General features: G+C 29.6%; 1 protein-coding gene and 1 pseudogene across 1 annotated transcript; one reads left to right on the top strand and one right to left on the bottom strand.

Annotated features, from left to right (window-relative positions):
* The first annotated feature begins 741 nt into the window (after positions 1-741).
* LOC129315797 (probable disease resistance protein At5g63020) lies at positions 742-7,612 on the top strand. The gene is made up of 4 exons (XM_054959855.1): positions 742-1,088; positions 3,210-5,677; positions 5,781-5,887; positions 7,409-7,612. Exons 1-2 carry the CDS (start codon positions 840-842, stop codon positions 5,655-5,657), a joined length of 2,697 nt encoding a protein of 898 aa, XP_054815830.1. The 5' UTR covers positions 742-839; the 3' UTR covers positions 5,658-5,677; positions 5,781-5,887; positions 7,409-7,612.
* A 10,708-nt stretch (positions 7,613-18,320) lies between these two features.
* Positions 18,321-21,163, bottom strand: LOC129316555 (endoglucanase 9-like; annotated as a pseudogene).
* Positions 21,164-22,579: the final 1,416 nt, after the last annotated feature.

The following is a 22,579-nucleotide window of genomic DNA, read 5'->3' as shown; positions in this document are numbered from 1 at the left end:
AAAACTGTGCTAGGAATAAAATTTTTGAAAATATCTTACAATAAATATCATGAAATACTTCTCTTAGTTTACAATATAGGACATTGATAACTATTTCACAATTTAAAAAATTAATTGAAACCTTAATATTTTTAAAAATTATATATATTTCTAACTATACCCTCACTAGATGTTTTATATAAGTGTCTTAATAGTGATAATTGAAATTTTAAGAATATTTTTTAAAAATAATAAATAAAATAAGAATATAATTGTAAAAAATTTATAAGAATACTTAATATCCTATATTTTAAATAAAATTTTAGAAAAATAAATATATGATAACCAAGGTACTAAATTGAACCGCTCATGAAATCAATCAAAAATTAGTTTAAAAATTAATAATTATAATTATAATCAAACTGATTAAATATACCAATAATAAATAAAATATTTTATTAAATTGATTAAGATATTAATTTAACAATTTATACATTTAACCGGATTGGTTGAACGGTATTTCTCCATGCCACGATGATAAACCGGAAGGAGGACGCTAATAATTTTGAAGACCGTGTGGTCCCCTTACGAAAGACGTGTCTGCCTTTACAGTTGGAAAATGTCTCTATTATATTCCACCATATGGCGAAAATACCATCGTGCCCCTCCATATTTGCTTTATTCTCCCGTTGTCTTGTGTACGATTGAGCTATATATAGCGATTGCCGTAGCTTTCTGGGACATGAAATTTCTGAAAACACATTTGTAGAGAAGGAAGAAGACGAAGTGAGTTTCAATCTTTTTCTCAAGGTCCGATCAGATCCATTATTATCATTCACAAAATCATCAATATATATATTATGGATCCAGCTTGCATAGGCGGAGCCATATGGGACATGACCAAGTCTTTGTGTGGCTGCCTCAAGAATGAAGCTTCTTACGTTTATGACTTGGAAGAGAATCTTCAGTCTCTGGAAGAGAAATCCAAGAAGCTTGAAGACATGAAGAAAGATGCGGAAGCACTTATTGAAGAAGAAGAACTTACCAAAGGCGCGCATGGGACTCATAAAGTCAATACTTGGCTGCAAAATGTCGACAAGACTCAACAGGTAAAACACTTTATTTATTTATTTATTTAATTTCAAGTATTTATAGTCAATTAGTTAATTTCATGTTTTTAATCAGTTTAACAAATTGGCTCTCAGTTAATTTTGAAACTACGTATAACTTGTAAAATCATTGTTATTGGATGAAATATAATTTCAAAATATAATCAAGAATATGGCATTTTTAATTTTTACTCAGTTAACAGGAATTTACTTCCAATGTTTAGACAAATAAAATAGCAAAGCAAGTCTATAAGGACTAATTAAAATGTCAATCAAATTTCAATCCTTTTTACTCCCACATATGATTTTTAATTATTTTATCGAAATCAAAAAAAATAATTAAGTCATTAACTTTGTCTAAATATAGAATAAACTTCCAATATTATTATCCCTCTTTAAATAAAAAGTTTTTATATTTGTATTACATTCTCTCTCATAATTAATGAATTTAAATAAGGGTAATATTTAAAAAAATATAATTAATATTTATTGAATAATTTATATTAAGGATTAAAGAATTCTTTTATAAAGTATATCAAGAGGTTGAAATAGGCCAAGTCAGATTTCAAACAGGTTGAACCTCAACTTGAACTTGTATTCATATACTTTTTTCTAAGCTCATACGATAGGCTTGACTTGAAAACTTTTTAAAGGCCTACTTCATATGTAGGGTTTAAAATAATTTTTAACTTTAGACCACAAAGTTTTTAATTAGGCATCAAGCCTATGTGTTTCATATTTTATATAGGCTTAAAAACATAAAACTATTTAAATATAAAATAATATATAGATATACAAATTTGAATATAATACAACACATAAATAAATAAAATATGTAAATTTACCTAAATAAGTCAAGCTTACAGGCTTATAGGCCAAGCTTTAGGACTTCAAGCTTAACCTATTTAGGTATATAAGCCTCTAAATAGGCCTTAAGTTTGGTCTTTTTATAAATAGGCCAAGCTAGGCCCCAATAAGGATAGATTGTAGGCTGTGTAATAAAAGTCTAGCTTACTTCCACCCATCAACAATTTATACAACAATTAGAAGAAATCTATCATTTTACCTCTATATACCTTAGGAGTTAATTTTTTCTGTCAACAAAACCTACTTCTTAATTCTTATGCTATTAAAAGATGTAAATCAAATTTCATTGTTTAATAAAGAATTTCAATATTTTCAAAATAAATCGTAATATTTTTTCTTATCATTATTTTAGTGTATTATTTATTTACTTTTTCAGATTTATAATGGGAACTATGATTGATAGATAAAATACTTTATTTCAATTTATTATAATACATCTGCTCCATTTTATAATAATTTTTTAGATATTTGATGTTTTGTTTTAAAAAAATAATGATTCCTTAATGCTACTAATTCTAAAATTACCTCTGGTTATTTCATTCTTTAATTATTTTTCTTTTTATTAAATGATTAATATTCTGGAATGTATTTAATTGATTTTGTTAATATTTACAATTTTTTTAAAAAGTCTCACAAAATGGAGCGAAACCGCGAAAGAAATATTTATTTAAAATGATTGAATTTTTTCAAATCTATAAATGAATATAAATTATTAGAAGTTGCAATGATTTCATTCGGTAAACAGTGGAAATATAAGTTTTCCCCACCTTTAAATGCAAATAATAGGGCGCGCTCAAATTACCATACAAGGCATGGAAATTTTCAAAAATAATAAAATCGGTTTTTCTTTAAAAAAATAGTATAATAACTAATAATTTTAAAGATTCAATTAATTGGGATGAAACTTTAAATGTATAATTAGATATTTTCTATGCACCTCTAGGCTCTTGCCACATGTTGAGAAAAATCGTTGAAATTGCGGTAAACATAAATAAATAAATAAAAATATAAGGACACCCTACCAAATATTTAAGTGTCCATCGATCCTTTCCAAGCTTCTTCAAATATTTAATTTTCAACTCATAGTTTATCTTGTTATTCACCCATGGTCTTATTTGATATTAACAAATGAAGCATGCTTATTCTTCTCTACGAGTATACGTACGTGTACACCTGTACATTCAAATTTTGATTTGAAAGTATAGAATGATAGATGATTAATTGTGAAGCTAATTAAAAACATTATATTTATAGGAAATAAAGAAAATCCAACCTCTTGAAGCTCAACAAACTCAAAACAAATGTCTAAGTAGATGTTGTTCAAAGAATTGTATGTCAAGCTACAAGCGAGGAAAGAATGTTGTAAAGATTCTACGAAATGCAAAAAACCTAGAAGATGAGGGGGAAAAGTTGTTTGGCAAGGATATTAAAATTACAATAGGGGTTCCACTGCGGACAATTAAGTTTCCTTCAGAAGAAACAGTGGGTCTAGACTTGATGTTGAAGAAGGTATGGAATAGTATTGAAGACAACAATGTTGGGGTCATTGGTTTGCATGGGATGGGCGGGGTAGGTAAGACTACCTTGTTAAAGAAAATTAATAATGAACTTGGAAAGAGATCATCAGATTTTTATGTTATGGGGGTGGTGGTATCTAAAAGGCCTAACTTGGACAACATTATGGACAACATCAGAAAATTGATAGGAATTGGAGAGACAATTTGGCAGCATTGTAGTAACCAAGATGACAAAGTAAGAAGGATTTATGAAATCCTAAAACAGAAGAAATTTTTTTTGTTATTGGATGATATATGGGAGAAATTACCCTTGGAAAGGGTGGGGGTGCCACACCCAAAGGAAACTAATTTTCAATCCAAAGTGTTATTCACAACACGATTTAAGGATGTGTGTGTGAAAATGGATTCAGACAGAAAATTCGAAGTGAAAATTCTAATAGATGAAGAAGCGTTAGAGTTATTTCGTATGAAAGTTGGTGTGGAAACTCTAAACTCTAACTCTAGAATTCCGAGGCTAGCAATGGAGATGGCTAGAGAATGTAAAGGGCTACCACTTGCACTAACTGTGGTAGGAAGTGCCATGGCTGGGGTGGAGAGCGTGGAAGCGTGGGAACACTCAAAGAATAACTTAAGGAGTTCTTCATATACAGCATCAGATTTGGAGAAAAAAGTGTTTTCCATCCTCAAGTTTAGCTATGATCAATTACCAGATGAAACCCACAAAAATTGTTTCTTATATTGTGCGTTGTACCCAGAGGATTATGAGATTGGGGTGCATGAGCTCATCGATAAATGGATTGGGGAGGGATTTCTTGATACTGATAGCCTAAGAAATGTATGGGAAATGCATGGCTATGGTGGATCTATAATTGAGAAGTTGAAGCTTTCATGCTTGTTGGAGAGTGTTGAAGATGAAATGTTTTTGCAGCGTTCAATTAAGATGCATGATGTCATCCGTGACATGGCATTATGGATAGCATGTGATGAATATAGAAGCAAAATGAAAGTTTTAGTACAAGAAGATGCATGGGTATTATCTCAAACTAATGCTGAAAAAGGGGAAATCGTTGAAAGGATATTAATCATGAAAAATGATGGATCACAAATACAAATCATGCCTTGGCGGAATCTCAAAACATTATGTTTGAATGTTGGATATAACTTATATAATAATCATGGTGCAATAACTGGATTAGAAAATATCCAACACTCAAGTCGATTAAGAGTCTTGGAACTAATAGGAGTGCCAAATGTACCTACAGAAATTGGTGGCTTAATTCATTTGGAATACTTGTCATTACACGAAGTAGAATTACAAAAAGTATCAGAATTCTCAAGTATGTTGAAGAATTTGAAAAATCTGAAGGTTTTTAATTTGTTTATAACAAATGGTGCTATTCCTTTGGGATTAATATCAAATCTTCAACAATTAAAAGTGTTTTGTTTTGCAACCAAAATTGTGGGAAGAAATAATGGCAAAGAAGAGAAAGAATTGCTAGAGGAGCTGGAGTGCTCATCAAATTTAGAGGAACTACAGATGAACATAGAAACTGAGAATGGCATCAACAAATTACTTGAGTCAACCAAGTTACAAAACTGTATATCTAGGCTTTGGATTGGTAAATATAGTGACTTACAAATCAAAATGCCGTTGCTGTCGGACGCAATGTCAAAAATGAAGCATTTACAGGTTTTGTACTTGCGTGGCGTGACTAATATTATGGAAGATTCTACTGTGTTTGGCACATGTTGTCTATCCATGCTTCGCGACGTGACTATTAAGGGATGCTACTCCATACATCATTTGACATGGTTGAAGTATGCCCCACTCCTCCAAGAACTTGATGTTAGGCATTGCTCCTCAATAGAAGAAGTGATAAAGGGAGAAGGATCAGAGGAAGAGAAAGATATAGAGAATGTGGATTCTATATTCTCTTCTCTTGTACTGCTGTCTTTAGATGATTTGCCAGGTCTTAGGAGCATTCATGAGAGAGTCCTGTCTTTCCGTTCGTTAAGATCCATCACAGTGTCTGCGTGTCCAAATCTAAAGAGGTTACCGTTTGATTCCAATTCTGCCAAGGCTAAGTTGAGGCTTATTGGTGGAGAACCAGAGTGGTGGGACAACTTGGAATGGGATGACCCAACCATTAAAGCCACTTTCCAGTCAAAATTTAAAGGGTTTTGAGCATTATTTTCTCAAAAGAGGTAAAGGCACTCTAGTTCTAGTATTATTAATGTTAGTCTTTTTAATTACTGGCCGTATCTAATTATTACTTATAATTAAATACCTGCATATATATCGTTGCAGATTGATTTCGTCATAATCAAAATATTTGGGAGCTGGGACGAGCTTGGTTTTCATGATCACTCTACTTCTCTTTCATTTGGAAGTACATAATTTTAATTATCTTGCAGGTATAAACAATATTATTCTTTTTTTTTTATATTTCCCTTTTCATCACATTTAGTTTTATTAATTATTTCATTCTTTGCTTTATTAACAAATGACTATATATATAACAGTGGTATGCTATAATTGAAATTTTAGATTTATACATTGTTATTTCAAATGAACTTTTCATCAATAACATAACTTGATTAAATTGCAAAATATATTTTTATGCCTCAAAACATTGAGAGAGAGAGAGAGAGAGAAGGAAATCACAGAAGCGCAGTCTAGCAGTTTGTAAATAGCACAGTTTAGCCTTAGGGATATAAAAAAATAGCAAATTGTTTTATGACCTCAAAATGTTGGCACAGTCATGCTCTTGATCTACTGAAGTCGCCCTGTCTTTCTTGATTGAAATTTGAATTAGTGATACAACTAATTAATAAGTTTATGATGAAATATGAGATACTAGTTAATTAAGATATTTTAAGATATTAAGATTATCTTAAGGAATATTTGAATAAATATAGTTATCCATTAGGATTAGGATTTGTTGTTTTATTTTATTTTTATCTTGGATATATTTATCTTCTACAAACTAGAAGTTTAGCATCTTATGAGTATCTTTTAAATTTAGGATTTAAATTTAAATTATTTTTTTTATTATTTTTAAAAATCTATAAATAAGGTTATGGTTCTCAAGTATATTCAATTTTTTGTGATTATTAAATAGAATTCTCAAGAATTTCGGGTTCCCCTTCTTCTCTCTCTCCCCTTTATATTTGCTCTTTTTCTTTTTTTCTCCTCCATGTTTCATGTCAGTTTACCAGGAATATATGACTGACACATGAGACTAATCTACGCAATTAAACTGATCAAAACAAACTACTAAATTCTGGCATAAAAGAACTATTGAATGGAGTGAGAAAGCAATGTTGCTTTATCTGTTTTTTTCTTCTGTGTTGCTTCCTGTGTTAAAATATATGACTGGCACATTGACATTTTTTTAGGGACTGAATTGTTTAAAAATATAAAATATTTTTTAACATTATAAGGTGTAATTAATGTATTGTTTTAAATACCCGTAATAAATATATCATTTTATATTTATTTTTAAGTAAAACACCTTATTAAATATGGGTAAATGTAAAAAAATGATGTTAGTATTTAATTAATTTATTGAGGGTAAAATTCCTTTATATTTTTTTGGAGTGTAAAAAATTGAATAGTGAACATCAATTCAGGAACTTGGAATCAGATTAAGTGTTTTTAAGAATTGGGTTTTAATCACAAAATTCCAATGTTTGGTTTGGATAATAAACCTTCTTGTAATTAGAAAGCCTAGGGGAGGGCGTTACCACAAGAAGAAACCGAGTACATTTGTAGACTTATTCACTAATTCATTTAACTTGGATTTATAAGGACGCCATATTTCCATCATCAGTTCCTAAGGGAAAAGGAGAATAAAGGTTCATATTTTCATGATTTTAATATTATATCATTAATTTTATGTACATAATTATTTATTTTTGTCAAACATATAACAGGTAATCATTAAGATATGAATATTCAAGCCCGAGGCCCCAACTTTGACTTCATTGGAGACTATTGGATTTCAATCAGATTTTACAAGCTAGCTAGTTGTGGTTTTCCTAATTTGCTTTAATAAAGACTCAATGTTTGAACATTTTAATTTGTATGAATTGTATTCATTACATGGTGTGATTGAAAGTTTGCTTGTTTTCTGTGTTTGGATCGATTGTGATGTATGGACTTTGCTTTTTATTTTTTCTTTGGTTTGGATGAATATTGTACAAGACAATATCAACTTGCTATTTATGATTATGCGTGCATTGTTTTTAATTATTATTTTCAATTCAATCGTTATTGGATTATTTTTATGGATAAGCATCTTTTATATTTTCAATATATCTTATTTATTCTCTCTAATCCTATTTTTAAGGAGTAGAGAGAATAAATTTTTTTATTATATTAATAAGTCACATTATTAATTTTTTTATTATAAGTTTTTCTTTTATCTTTTATTAAATGTTGGTGAGAAAAAGTACTAAAGCATGTATATGTAATAGTATTTAATAGGGACAAAGTCAAAAATTTAATAAATTTTTAGATAGAACAAATAAATTTTAAGGTTTTTTTTATTTTGATAAAACATATTGAAAATAACTTATAAATATGATCAAAAGAATATTATAATTAAAAAAAGTGACAGAATTGAATTATGTTGTTAGTTATATATGTTTTATTTGTTACTATTGGAGCTACCAAGGAGGCTCATAGCCTCATATTCTTGATATTGTTAGGAACATCATAATTTAATAGAAGGAAGATGTATTTGATGTTCATGCATTGTTGTTTGGACCTAACTAGCAAGTTTGATCGATCCAATTGGGACAGGCCAATAGTCTAAATCAGTCAACACCTTTTAGAACTAATAAAACGTAAATCGGTCAAGAGCTTATCAAAACTGAAAAGATAGGCCATGAACCTGTTTTATTATAATGTTGGTACAATTGATTTTTATTTTATATTTTTATTTGTCTTGTGATTGATTTTTCTATAGTGTTATACATCTATTTGATAATTTATTAATAATTTTAGCTCATAATAAAAGTTTATATTGGCTTGACTAGATAATTATTGTGCCATATTTGATGATTTAGATTATTTATAATTAATAATAAATAGTTTTGTCATAATATTGGTGCAATTGCCTATAAATTTTCAAATAAAATGCACTACAGATTGTTTACTTTTAATGGTAATTCTTTAAAGTCATCGTTAAAAGTTGTTGAAAGGTTTTATTTTTTTTTTTTAAGTGAAATGATATTAATCGAACCACAATCTCACCATAATTCAATAAGCTAATATCTTGGTCAGTTCATTAAGTTTTGACAATATTGGGTTCATGTTCATTTATTATTTCTTAAGAGTTAAAACTAATTTACTGTGGTAATAATTTTGACAATTATTTCTTTTATTATTGATAATTTGTTGTTGTATCTTTCGGAGGACTCTTTTTTTTTCCCCCTTTGCTTTTTAATCTACCATGAATTTTTTAAATCACTACCGACTTTGTCAATTATACTCACAAGAAATTTGTGTTACTATAAGAAAAAATAATCATTTATGGTCCTTCATATTTTGATTTAGTTAGAACTTGGTCTTTAATTTTTGTCTCAATATAATTTAATTCCTATAATTTTGACCTTTTTAAAACTTAGTTCCAAAGTATGAACCCTTTCAATTACATTTTTATAGTTTTATTTATTGTTGCTTCCATTTTAGAAATAAAATTATAAACAACAATATTTTTATTATAGCATAAGGACTATAGTTTTAAATGAATAAAATTATAAAAATTAAGTTACATTGAGTCAAAATTTAAACTATAAAAACTTAGTTACACCAAATTAAAAATTTAAAAATTGAGTTACGATTAAGGAAAAAAAAAAACTATAAAGATGAAATGATTATTTTTCTCTTTGACACATCCCAAAAATAAAGAATAATTGACACGAGATGTAAATTATATCATACATCCTATAAGCTTTAAATTAAAAAATCTTTCCATTTTAAAATATAATTAAATTTATACTAAGATTATGATATATTTAATAATATATGCATTATAACAAAAATTTTAATATTTTTGTAGAAATTTTGATAAAACCTTCTTTGCAAATAGAACCTCTTGAAAAGTCTACAATATAATGTTTTACACAAAATACCATATCAATTAAAAGTTTAACTCCTTCTAGCCAACAGACAGAATATATAACAAAATAAAAACCATAACTATAGCCTACGTGGAACGTCTAACAAATTTTCATAATAAAACACATAAATGGTATCATTACATCAAAAAAAAGGTATTCAAAAAATAATTATACATCTGTCCAGTTCAATTGTAAGCCCTCAATGATTAGCAGGAGGTTCAGCATCAATTAAAGTATCTGAGGCCAAAAATAATTTTTTAATGAATAACGTCCAAATAATAAATAATTGAATAAAAATAAAAGAAAAGTTTGAAATAATTATATGAATTAAAGAGATAACAATCTTCATATAAAATGTTTAATAAACTTTGAAATTAAGAAGCTCTATATAATCTTAAATAAAATCTTGAAACATAATATTTTTGTATAAAATACAATTATCACTAACTTTCAAGAAAATAAATAAACAAAATAAATAAAAATAGTAACATCACTAATCAAAATTAATGAAATATAAAATCACTAAACATTCAAAACTCATGTTTATAGAGACTTATCAGAATAATTAACAAATATGGATACATAATCAATGGGGATAAATAACCAAACATGATTTATGTCATGAAAACAAACATAGATATACAATTTATGAGGATAACTAACCAATCGTAACTTGAGTTACAAAACAAATATGAACAAACAGTTCATAAGAGTAATACTAATCAAGCATAGCTTGAAATTATGAAAACAAACACAGGTATTAAACCATGAATATCAAATATGAGAACAAATCTCACAATAATTAAATTACTTAGTTATTAATCAAGACGAGTCAATAGCTAATGGAATTACCATTAGCAATCAATGTTCTAAATATAGTCCCTTTCTAATCCATTCTCAAACATGCGAAAAAATTATTAGTATTAAAATATAATTTTCAGTCAAATTCACATGAATAATTTTAAATATGAATTCAATAATTATCAGGACAAAATTTCATACTTAATGCTCAAACTTATATTTATTGATTAACAAAAATTATCAAATATGGTAAAGGTACTTTCATCAATCTTGAAAATGTATCTCATAAGAAGAAGTGCATGCATATGCCACAATTTAATTATTCTTCACAATCATTTTATAATTTCATAAAATAAAGTAATTTAACTAACAAATTTTCAATAATCAACATTGTTGTTTTTAAAATAATTTACATAAAAGTATAATATTTCAATAAATATAATTTCATTGAAAAATCAGTTGGGACGCTATTCATCTACTTAAAATACTTTCGAAATTCAAAAATTCACCTCTCAACTTCAATTACATTTGTCATCTTCTAAACATCTTTTAAATTATATTAAGATTTTAAATAAACTTTTTAATAAATTCAATAACTTCCTTCCATCATTACCACTATCAAAATTTAACTATAATAAAATTGAAATTTTAAAATCAAGACTTTACAAATAAAAATCCCTCAAAAACCATAGCTCAATACTCCATTATAATACAATCACCTATTAAACATTTTGTTAAAACACCAAATGTACATTATTTTCAAATCTCACAATAAAGCTTTTTTAACATTTAAATGTCTTGCTTAACAATTTCTCAACAACCGCTTCACCCCAAAAAATTCAATTAACTACATTATCTTTATAATCAACTTTCTATACAATAACTGAATTCACAAAATAATAACATCCAAACCATTTGTTTTCCAAAAAATTTAATGAAATTTTAGAAAATAGACAGTGAAGCAGCTTCATTTAACAAGCATTTTATCAAACATCTTATAAATATCAATCTTTAAATTATAAGTTTAGGCTCATCTTCCAATCCCATCCCAACCATTTGCCCCAAACAATTCTATAATGCCAAATTGCCAATATTTGAATAAATACCTCTACTGCCAACACATTCACACGGCACACACAATAAAGAGGAAGGATCAGTTTCACAACATTCAATCCTCACCTACACGCACTGATTCAACAGAGAGGGAAAATTCACCACATATTCACACGCACGGAGTTAACTGGAATTATTGTTTGAAGCTTCAAACATGAATCAGCAATGATAAAGAAGGGGAAGGGAAAGAAGGAATCGACGAAAGCAGAGGAAGAAGAAGCTCGCAGCAACAGAAGTACCTACAGTGATCCACGGACAGGGAGAACAAGGAGAAAATGTCAGACCAACCACGGCCTCCACAGCAGTGATCGACGGCGATAATGTAGGGGAAGAATGAATGGATCTCAATTCAAATGTTGAATAGCAGAGCAAGCGTGAAACACGGCGACCTTGAGCACTCACACCGACAGTGAAAACTGCAAATGGAGAGGAAAAGGGCTGAGAATGACGGTGAACCGGGGAAGAAATCGCGACAGATTATCACAGCAGCGGTGGACGACTCCGGCACATGTCGGCGGCTAGTTAAAGGTTAGGGTTTCGGTGCATCCTTCCTGCTGCAAATCAGAGCCATCTCGAAGAAGAAAATACTGGTTTCTGATTCCTTTTTTCTCTCTGTTTTTTAATTGAACTGAGGGTGGTTTGGTAATTTTATAGTGATCTAAAATAAAAATAAAAAAATAACAATAAAATCTCTCTCAAATGATAATTTAATATTTTAAAATGTCATAATATTTTTAACATCTCTAAAAGTTTTTCTTTCATTAATAAATTTATTTAAATTATTAAATTATTTTGTTAAAAATAAATAATTTATAATTTTTTTATATTTATAACTTTTTTTTCTTAAATTCATAAAGAATTTTATTATCACTCTTTTAAAATAAAATTCTCCTTATACCATGTCAGGATTCGAACACGGACATACGAACACGGACATAACGTAAGAAGTTATTGATACAATATCGCCAACTTTTCCACTTCGCGATCCGTCCATATATATATATATATGTATATATATATAATTAAAATACTCTATTGTCAATTTAAATTTTAATTAAAATTGAGTTTTTTTTATCAAGAATTAAATCTTGGGTTGTTACACTCTTAATATAATTATTAAATTTCAAACCAAATGAAAAAGAATCTACATCTTTTTTTTTTCTTCCCTTGTCTCAAGGTCCACATGAGTCAAAGGCTCAATGGAATCACATGAAGATGGGCTAGTCAAAAATCAAATAAATATATAAAGCATGGTTAAAATCTTTGTAGGAGGTCAAGCCCTCTTAAAAAAAAAATAAAATCGGCAAGCTACTGACTAAATTAGTTTGGATCAAAACTTGGGATACCAAAGTGAAAGCCAAAAAAAAAAAAGACACAAAAAAGTATTATATTCATTAATTTGTCTAGACATATTTACACGTAAGTCAAATAATTTTGCAAATCTTTCAGGTGAAGAAAAAAATGGTCTTGCAAATCTTACTCTGCATTTTGTACGTTGGGATGGAATGAAAAATAAAGTAAAAGGAATGAGAATGATATTTTATTAAACCTTTGTTTGGCATGGTTGAAATCAGATAGAAAGATATTTGCATTATTATGATTGGTAGAATAGAAATATAATAGCAATGAATTAAAAAGAGGGAGAATGACATATAGATCTTAAGGGAATAAATTAATTCAATTTAAGTCTCAAGCGTCAAACTTTAGAAGTTTGCAAGTTTGATTATTAATTTTATAACTTATTTTTTAAAATTTTAATATGATTGAAAAATAAATAAAATTAAGAGCTGAATTTGCGAACTCTTAAAGTTTGGCACTTGGGACCAAAATTAAATTAATCTTTTTAAGATCTCTTTGTCATTTTCCGTTAAAAAGATATAAAGCAATTTATTATGATTTTTATATGAAAAAGGAGCAAATGAGTCTTTTTCTTTTTTCGCTCCAAGACCCAATGAGTCTTTTTATTTGTTAATCATCTGTGTCAAATATGTAATAAACGAGTTTTAATGTGGCCCCTGAGATGCAAAGCACATCAATCTTCCGGGTTAATTGGGCTTTTATTCCTATAATAGTGGCTACTGCTTTCATGCATTGTTTGTAGGATAAAGATTCAAGTTGGTTTGATATGACCACCAAAGGTTATTTACTTGATAAGAGTTTGGATTATAACATATATTTTATAAGATTGTATGATCAAATTTTATTATTGATGTGAAGATGTTGTCAATGGACAATTTACAAATATCTCTATAAGTGCTCTTTGAGTCTAAAAATATATCCTAACCCTAATATATTCTCAAGTAATGTTTTAAAAATTAGACTAAATGATAAATTGAAACGGTCAATGAATCATAAGTTTATAGTTTAATCGATTAGATTAACAATCGAATTAGTAACATAGTAATTAAATAAAAGATAATATTTATATACACAAATAAATATAACATTAAAATATTGACAATATCATCAAGGGTTTAGAATTGTTTGACTATAACATATTAAGTTTTAGCTTCTTTATTTTGTTTTCATATGCATGTTTTTTTTTATTTACCTTGTTTGTCTTTTAAAGCAAATAAGTTTTCAATGTTCTATATAATTTAATTACAATGAAAATAAACAAATCTCAAAATTTTCCTAAAAAAATTTGGAAGAAAATTGGCATTAATATTTTAACATTTTAAAAATATTAATAAAATAAGAGCAAAAAAAAAAAAGAAATGATGGTCCAACCGTTTTTGGGCTCTAGGTTAACTTTGGTTCTATCAAAATGGTCTAAATCCCAAAAATAAGTTAACAAGTCAAACCGAGCCACTTTTGTATTCATGTGATGATCCAACTAGTCTAGCTCAATTCGAGTTTTAAAATATTACTTTCAAGACCTAACTCACCCAAACTTTTTTATACCAAAAAATAGTTGGTTTGATAATAAAATAAAATGAATTGATGAAATAAAAAAAATATCTTCTACAATAAATAAAAATGAAAAAAAATCGGCCACCAATCTACTCTATCTTTTTAAATTAGAATTAGAGTATACTTTCACATTAGTATACTTTCTTGAGCTTCTAGACTCACTCTGATCAAATCTGTCCTATCAACTGCTAATATTTTCCTGATCTCTTGCATCAAATTATCTAAATCTATTTGTTGTACCCTATATGCTAAATGTACGAATTTCTTTTGGGGTACTTCTAAAGGTTAAAAAAGGCTGCATCTCTGGAATAGATTAAAAAATTTTCAAAGTTCACAAATTTAGTAGTTCAAAAACTCAACTGGAGGATTGGTGATGGTGAAATTATCCCCCCAAACTCCCCTTTTTGGATTCCTAGTCATAGCCAGCTTAGTCACGATTTGGAAAATAGTGGATTTTGCAAGGTATCTAATCTTTTGACTAGAACAAACAACCCTACCATTGACTTGGATCTACTCCATCATTTCAAGCTTCTGCCCTAGAATGCAAATGGAGCAACCATCATCTATTCTAATTTCCTTGAATGGAATCAAGCACAAATTAATTTGGAATGGTAACTCAACAAGCACATGTATATAGAATTGTTGATGGTTTCAATGATCAGCAATCTCCCTGTTAGAGGGACTTGTTTTGGAAAGTCCTATGGAAAATCAACTTACTAATGAAATACCTTCTTTTCATTTAGAAATAATCAACAGGACTATTCCATTACAAGATGTCTTTTAAATCATTATTATTCTAGTTAACCTCATCTAGGAAAAAAGAATCTTTCTCTTCATGCAAGATCGAAACAACACACAGATCTCATTACCAGAGAAATAGATTAGAGTAACTTACCTGAGAGATGTTTGCTAAAGAAATTCTACCAGGAAATCTCTCTCTCTCAATCCTCTTGTTCTTTGACGAACATCAAAATGAATGAGAATAAAGTCTCCTATGGTTGGTATCTCCTATACAGGAAAAGGAAAGAAAAGATAAATTGTTATTCACATGGAGATTTTATATAACAAACAATTTCTACAAACCATTATATTACTTGGGTCAAGGAAAAGTCCACATTTTTTTTTTCAAGATGAAAGGTATTTTTGGAGGTTCTCATTTTTATTATTATAAATGAGTTTAGGGTTTCATATTCTCTAGAATAATTTAAGAGCTTATTTTCCATTTAACCCGTTTCTAAAAATACTTTTAATTAGAGGTTGTAATTAATAAAGTTTTATAATTGAGACACCTTATTAAATAAGGATAAATATAAAAAGAGTGTATAATTTTAAAAATAATTAATTAATTCATTGAGGGATATAATTCAATTAAAAGTGTTTTATAATATTGAATGGATGGAGTGATGAAAATTAAATATTTTTAAAACTTATTGACTCTTAATATAAAAAAATTAATAAATTTTTAATTTTATACCTATTAAATATTTATATTTTAATAACATAATTCTTCTTATCAAAATTTGAAAGAAATAAAATAAAAAATTATAATAAAATGATAATGATACAAGGTATGAGATTAAAAAAAATTTCTTTTTTAACTAAAAATATTCTGTATACATTATAGATAGCTAGAAGGAGTATTCGCATCAAGGTTTTTGCTTCCAACCATTGGCGGAGGGAGGAGGGACCAGCAGGGACTGTGATCTCCTAATTTTTTTAATTTTTTTATATTATATAAGTATTACATACTTTCGACTCTCCTAAAATTTATGAAAACCTTATAATATATATGTTTTTTTTAGTATTAACTTTCTTTATTTTTAAATTCTGGCTGCACCATTGCTTTCAATCAAGATCTCCCCAATTTGATCTTTTGATTTTCACCAGTCAATTTACTGCCAGCAATAATTTTTGGAAGGTTCACATGTCGTTTTCTTCCTTCTGTTCACAATCTCTACCTTCCCAATTCTGAACAATTTGAAAACCCTCGTCTCAGTTTCATCTCCTTCATGCTTCATCTCCATCAAACGCCATTACGATTTCTTCAAAATCTAAGAATCCTAAATTCCAAAATCCCAATCTTTCGTACCATAGCATTGCGATAACAGCTCCCATTCTGACTCACATAAGCCCTGTCAAACTCAAATTCTTCTCAACGTCTTCAAAATCTAAAAACCCAAAATTCCCAAACCCAAGCCAAGTCCTTAAATCAAACCATAATGAAATTTGAGAAGTTGACAGAGAACATGAAGGGTATAAAGAATTCATGGGATCATTCAGAGATGATTCTAGAAGTGAAGTGGTAGTGTTGGAGGTGTTGCTAATTTTCTTGCCGACGATGTGTTCGGTTTAATTGCTGTGGTCAATCTTGTGTGGGAAGAAGATGAAGCTATCAGATACAGAGGATCCAAAGATGATGAATTGTGTTTTGAATTGACTCAAGAGAGGCTTCTCTTCGACATTTTCGTCACTTATGCCATCCAAATCTCACAGAACAATTGGCCTTTGTTTGATTTTGTTTTTTTGTCTTACATTCTTGGAACGATTGATAAAACAATTTTCTAGAACAAATTTTAGAAGTAAAAATAAAAAATATATTTATTTATTTTATATCTTTTTTATAACATAATTTTGAAAAGTAAAACAAAATTCTAAAGTGGTAGAATAAAAAGTAAAAAATTATTTATTTTATTACCATAATTTTTGTTAATACAAACATCATATTGTCAAATTTTTCCATAATTACGTAGAACAAAACATTAAAAAGATATTCTGGTTTATTAGTTTTTTAAAAAAATATAATTTTTTTTTATATGAAAGCATATTTTTAAACAGATTTTTATTAAAACAAAAAAAGTATTGTAAAAAAATTAAGATACTTTTTTCACTTGAAATATTTAATGGACCTGAGGATGGAAGAGAAAGCTGGACAGTTCCACATTGAATCAATTTTAATTGGGGAAAATTAAATTTGATTTGTTTGGATATTGTAAATGGTTCCATTGATTAGTGTGAGAAGGTCCAGTGATCATGCTATTCTTGATTTGTTATATCACAAGATTGCACTTGTAATAACTTAAGAATTTTAATTTTAAGTTAAATTAAATATATAAGTCTGTGTTTTAATAATAATTATATTAGTCTTTGAAATTATTATGACGAGAAGGAAAATTCTTGTAGTAGCAATTGAGAAAATATCTTCCCATTTGGTCCCAAGTTTGAACTTGAGCAAGGCCATAATCAGTCTTAGTTTTCTATCTTTTTGCCTTATGAAGTTATAGAATTGCCCTCCTTCAAATCAGATAAAAATCTTTACTCCTTACGATTTTTCCAGATGCAGCACAGAGAGTGAGGAGTGCTCTGAGATTTTCATTTCTTCTTCCTCCTTTAAACCTTCACCATTTTCCCTTCCATTTTAGCCGTTGTCGTCGCTAGCGTGAGTAGCCACCACTGCTTCAATCATCCAACATTGACAAGTGCTGGAGTTCGTTTGTTGTTGCTGTGCGTCTGCAAGATCCCTTCGCTCTTCCCTGCTCCAACTCGTATCTACTATGATTTGTTGAGTTGTTACCCTTCGCACCCGTCTCAGTTACCCTCTATTTTCAGGGCGTGACAACATTGTTTTATTTAAATTTGAATTTTTCAAAGCACTATCTGTGAATTCTATTGACCGTAACAAAACCTGAGGTATTGACTTGATCATTCTCTATGATAGTTCATTAAGCTTCAATCTCAAGCTTTGAGATTAAGATGAGCTATGTGAACTTAAAAAAAAAAAACACACACACACACACACACTTGCTGAATTATATGCCTTCATTTTTTCTTCTTTGTTGGGTTGGCACATATAGACCAGCTCCTAGTGAAGGCAGTGACAAAACTTCACCACTAATTAATGTGAACTAGCAAAGTATGCAAGAGGTCCAACAAAGGCATCATTGCTGTAAGTGGCCGATTTTGAGTGGCTATTTGTGATCATCTGGAAATCCATCGCTTTGATTTGGCTCGCCAACAATAGCTCGAACCCATATGTTAGGGCTAGAACTTATGGAGTGGAAGAACGGTTGGAAGATGCCATCATGACCTATGCTTTAAGGTTGAGCTACTAGGGAGGGCAAGGAAGATCCTCTATGATGAATCCTTTCTGGGAAGTAAGGACCAAACCCTACCATGTAAGACATCCTCAAATGGTTGTCTCCTAGAATACAGTCCACCTATAAGTATATAAGTAATCAAATTGCATTAAGAAATGGATATATATAGATATATACATATATTATATAAAATTGATCAAACATGAAAGTTGAATCATAAGTAGAATCTGCATTCCATATAGTTCAAAGTGTTTCAATCTTGTCTCATCCAAGATGTTAGTAGTCTATTTTACATTATTGCTTTTTTACTCATTGTGATGTGGCCAAAATCTCTTACGCCCCACTTAGACTTGGTAGCATGGAAGGGGAAGTGAAAGCTAAAGAGGAGGTGGAAGAAGTGACATGGAGGTTGAAATAAGTTCGCCAATTTTAATAGGTTGGATTCTCTGTAGAAGTGAGATCCATTATACCAAACAATATATTTTTTTCCCAATAATTCTACTTTCACTTTTCCAATCATAATTCCATGTTACCTAACTGGGCATAAATTATATAGAATCTAAAATCAAATAAATGATGGACTTACTTGTATCTTTGCAAGACTTCTTAAGGTACTTGGAGTCACAAAAAGATTCCCCCAATAAAATGTGTTCTTTGTGAATGATATGTACTTAGAGTAGGTTGTGAGCAAGAATGTTATAGATGTCACATATTGAAGATTGCTCTAGGAAGCTTGTACATGAGCCCTCCTACACAGCTACATACATACATACATAATAATTACTTCTTTCACTAAGACAAAAAATAATTAATGAAAGGTTATTTAAGTCTTTGTTCCTTATAAAGTGATGCATTTACCTTGTGTATATTGGGTGCTTGAAGAGGGAAAGTTGGGCAAAATCTTGCACATAAAATTCAGCAATGCTCTCTACATTAATTAACAATAATTATAAGTAATAATTACTAGAAATCAAGATTTAAAAAACACAATGATAATTATTATTGGAAAGTTACATTTCTCATATCAAACTTAAAGAAATTTATTTATTTGTCGTCGTGAGAAAAACATGGGCACCAGCATACATGTGTCAAATAAAGAGATCAGGTTGGTCGTCAGCTCCCAAACTCTTTATCAAGCTATAATAATAAACAGCATTTGTTGCTCTAAAAAGCCGTGTAGCTCCCCATAATAGCTCATATTAATTTGAAAAAGAAAAATATTTAAAATAATATTTTTAAAGAACTAATTTAGCGTAAGAGTGTGAGCATAATATATATATATATATATATATATTTTTAATGATCAATTAATAGACAAATTCCATCTAGTTTTACATTCTCTCTATGTAAAGTGGAATATGAAATAAATTTTCTCTATTCCCACCTCTCTCTTCATCTCCAAGTGCATGACCAATTTCAACAAGAATGACATAAGCTTTATTCCTAGTTTTTTTTATTAGCCTGCAAAAATAATATATATTTCAAAGTTAACACCTTAGCAAACTTATCAAGTCAATTCAAAACATATTGACAGAAGCGATGTTTGCGTGAGATGACTAACCACCATACAGGCATCGCACAATAAACATGACCAGCTGCAGTATTAGTGTCATTGCATTCCGGTGATTTTTCTTTCTTTATTTCTTTTCTATTTTTAAAAAATAATTAGTATGAGTTAATACCCAACCATTCTGCGCACATAATGAGGTCTAAAGTATTTGGCCAAAAAAACCGAAGTCTAAAATAAGTTGATGCTATTATTTATTTTTTAAGAAAAAAGGGATGTCCATGCATTAGAAATGTAGTTACCACGGTAATTTTAGCAATGATTTGGGTGTGTCTCATTCATTTTCAATTGCTTTCTCTTTTTCATTTTTTTATGTTGGCCTTTGTTTATTAGATTTTGTATTTTTTTGGATTGAGCTTCCTATACTTCTTGCTTTTATTTTTTTCCAATTTAATCATGACATATTTGAAAATTATTTCATAATTATATTAAAATTTCAAAAATAAAAAAATCATAAACCTTTTTAACAACAATCATACCCCCAAAATATATTATATACGATTAAATTCTATTTTAATAAATAATTTATCAACAATTTAAGGTATAGAATTTGTTGTCTATTTTTTTTAAAAAAAATATAAGTGAGCTGACTAGCTAACCCGAAAATTAGCCCGTTAAGGGTTTAAGTTATGTGGTGGGAGACCATGCCTAATGTCTAATAATGGAGACATATGTTTCACCAAAAAAATTAGTTATAGGGAAAATTGAAATATTAAAATAAAAATCATAATTAGAAGAGGTAGTAATTTTCCTTGTAACCAAAATATGAGCAATAAAATGGCCAAACAGTAGATACAAGGAAACAACCATAAGAACCTTGATAATGTAAAGCCAATTGGAACACTTGTTGGGCTATTGTCAATAAAAACTTTGATTGTGTAGGATTGACCCGATGCAAAACAACGGATGTAGCGACTAGGATGGCAGTAGTTTCATTGGCCACATTTAAACCCGATTTTTCAAGCAAGACCTAATATACAGTTCGAGTCATGTTCATGTCTTCATGCCTTTCCTAATACTTGCAGTCACATTTGGGCTACCAACTCTAACATTAAGTCGCCCAGGTGTGGCAATGTGTTAGATCCCATATCGAAGAGACTTGGGGAGGGTCCTGGCTATATAAACGGGTACACTGTATGCCCTAATGGGTTAGCCTTTTGGGGAGAAAGTAATAGTCCCGTAATAAAGTGGTATCAGAATCAAACTTGAATTTGCCCAGTTAGTGGGCCCTTCTAGTGGGCCACCTATGATGAGAGCCTCATGGATTGGCTACAAGAGTTGTTAGGTCTTACATCGGAGGGATGTAAGGAGGGTCTTGGCTATATAAGCGGGTACGCTGCACGCTTTAATGGGTTAGCCTTTTAGGAAGAGAGTAATGGCCCTGTGACAATTGTTAGGTCCAACATTAGAGGGACTTGAGAAGGTCTTGACTATATAAGCTGTTGCGCTACACGCCCTAATGGGTTAGCCTTTTGAGGAAAGAGTAATAACCTCGTGACAAAGTGGTATCAGAGTCAGACCCGAGTTTGCCCAATTAATGAGCCTCTCTAGTGGGTCACCTATGATGGAGGCATCATGAATTGGCCGGGGTTGTTAGGTCCCACATTGGAGGTACTTGGGGAGGGTCCTGGCTATATAAGCGGCTGTGCTGCACGCCCTAATGGGTTAGTCTTTTGGGGAGAGAGTAATGGCCCTATGACAGGTGGCACACTTGGGGAGGTACTTTATGGCACAATAGATCGTGGCCCAGGCCTCTTGGATTTGAGGCCTCATTCTTCGGCTATATATATATATATATATATATATTTAAGTGTGCCATTGGAAAGTTGAATTAAATATAGTCACTAGCATCATAATAGCCTCTTGTTATATCCACCTACCACACACAGACACAAACACATTATGTGATTATTAGTAAATTTTCTTAAACTTTATTGTTTATTTTTGAGGAAATTATTTAGATTTATTTTAATGTTTTAGTCCTTTAGGTAAATTTATTCATAAGATAAGTCATGTTAGTTCTTTTAGTCCTTGAGGTCAATTTTTTTCAAAAGATTGAACTAGGCTAAGTTTGCTTAGGTTGGACAAGATTGCTAAACTTTTGTACAACCCTATTTGTTACTTCTCATTACTCAAAACTAGAAATGAAATCACTATTATAGGATAGGTCTTTAATAGCAAATAAAAATATTTTTAATAGTGGTTACGGAACTGTTATTGTTTTAGATGATATTAAAAGTTTGTGACTTTTAACAACGACGGTTCCTAGTCCACTGTTGAAATTCTATACAGTTTTGCAATTTCCTAAAACTCAAATGAAAATGTAAATTTCAATACAAAATTTTGTAGAAATTGCACAAAACTCAAATGATCTATACAATTTCCTAAAAAACTATCCAAACCTCACATACCATCTATAGCATATTGTGCCCAATGTGTGTGATTGTCATCAACCTCTTCCTTGGAAAAGAAATTCACAATATGAAACAT

Source organism: Prosopis cineraria, unplaced genomic scaffold, assembly GCF_029017545.1.
Source record: "Prosopis cineraria cultivar Desert tree isolate PC_DT_omini unplaced genomic scaffold, ASM2901754v1 PC7, whole genome shotgun sequence".
Lineage (NCBI taxonomy): Eukaryota > Viridiplantae > Streptophyta > Magnoliopsida > Fabales > Fabaceae > Prosopis > Prosopis cineraria.
Note: the sequence above shows the minus strand (reverse complement) of the source record. Positions and strands in the feature narration are given on the sequence as shown.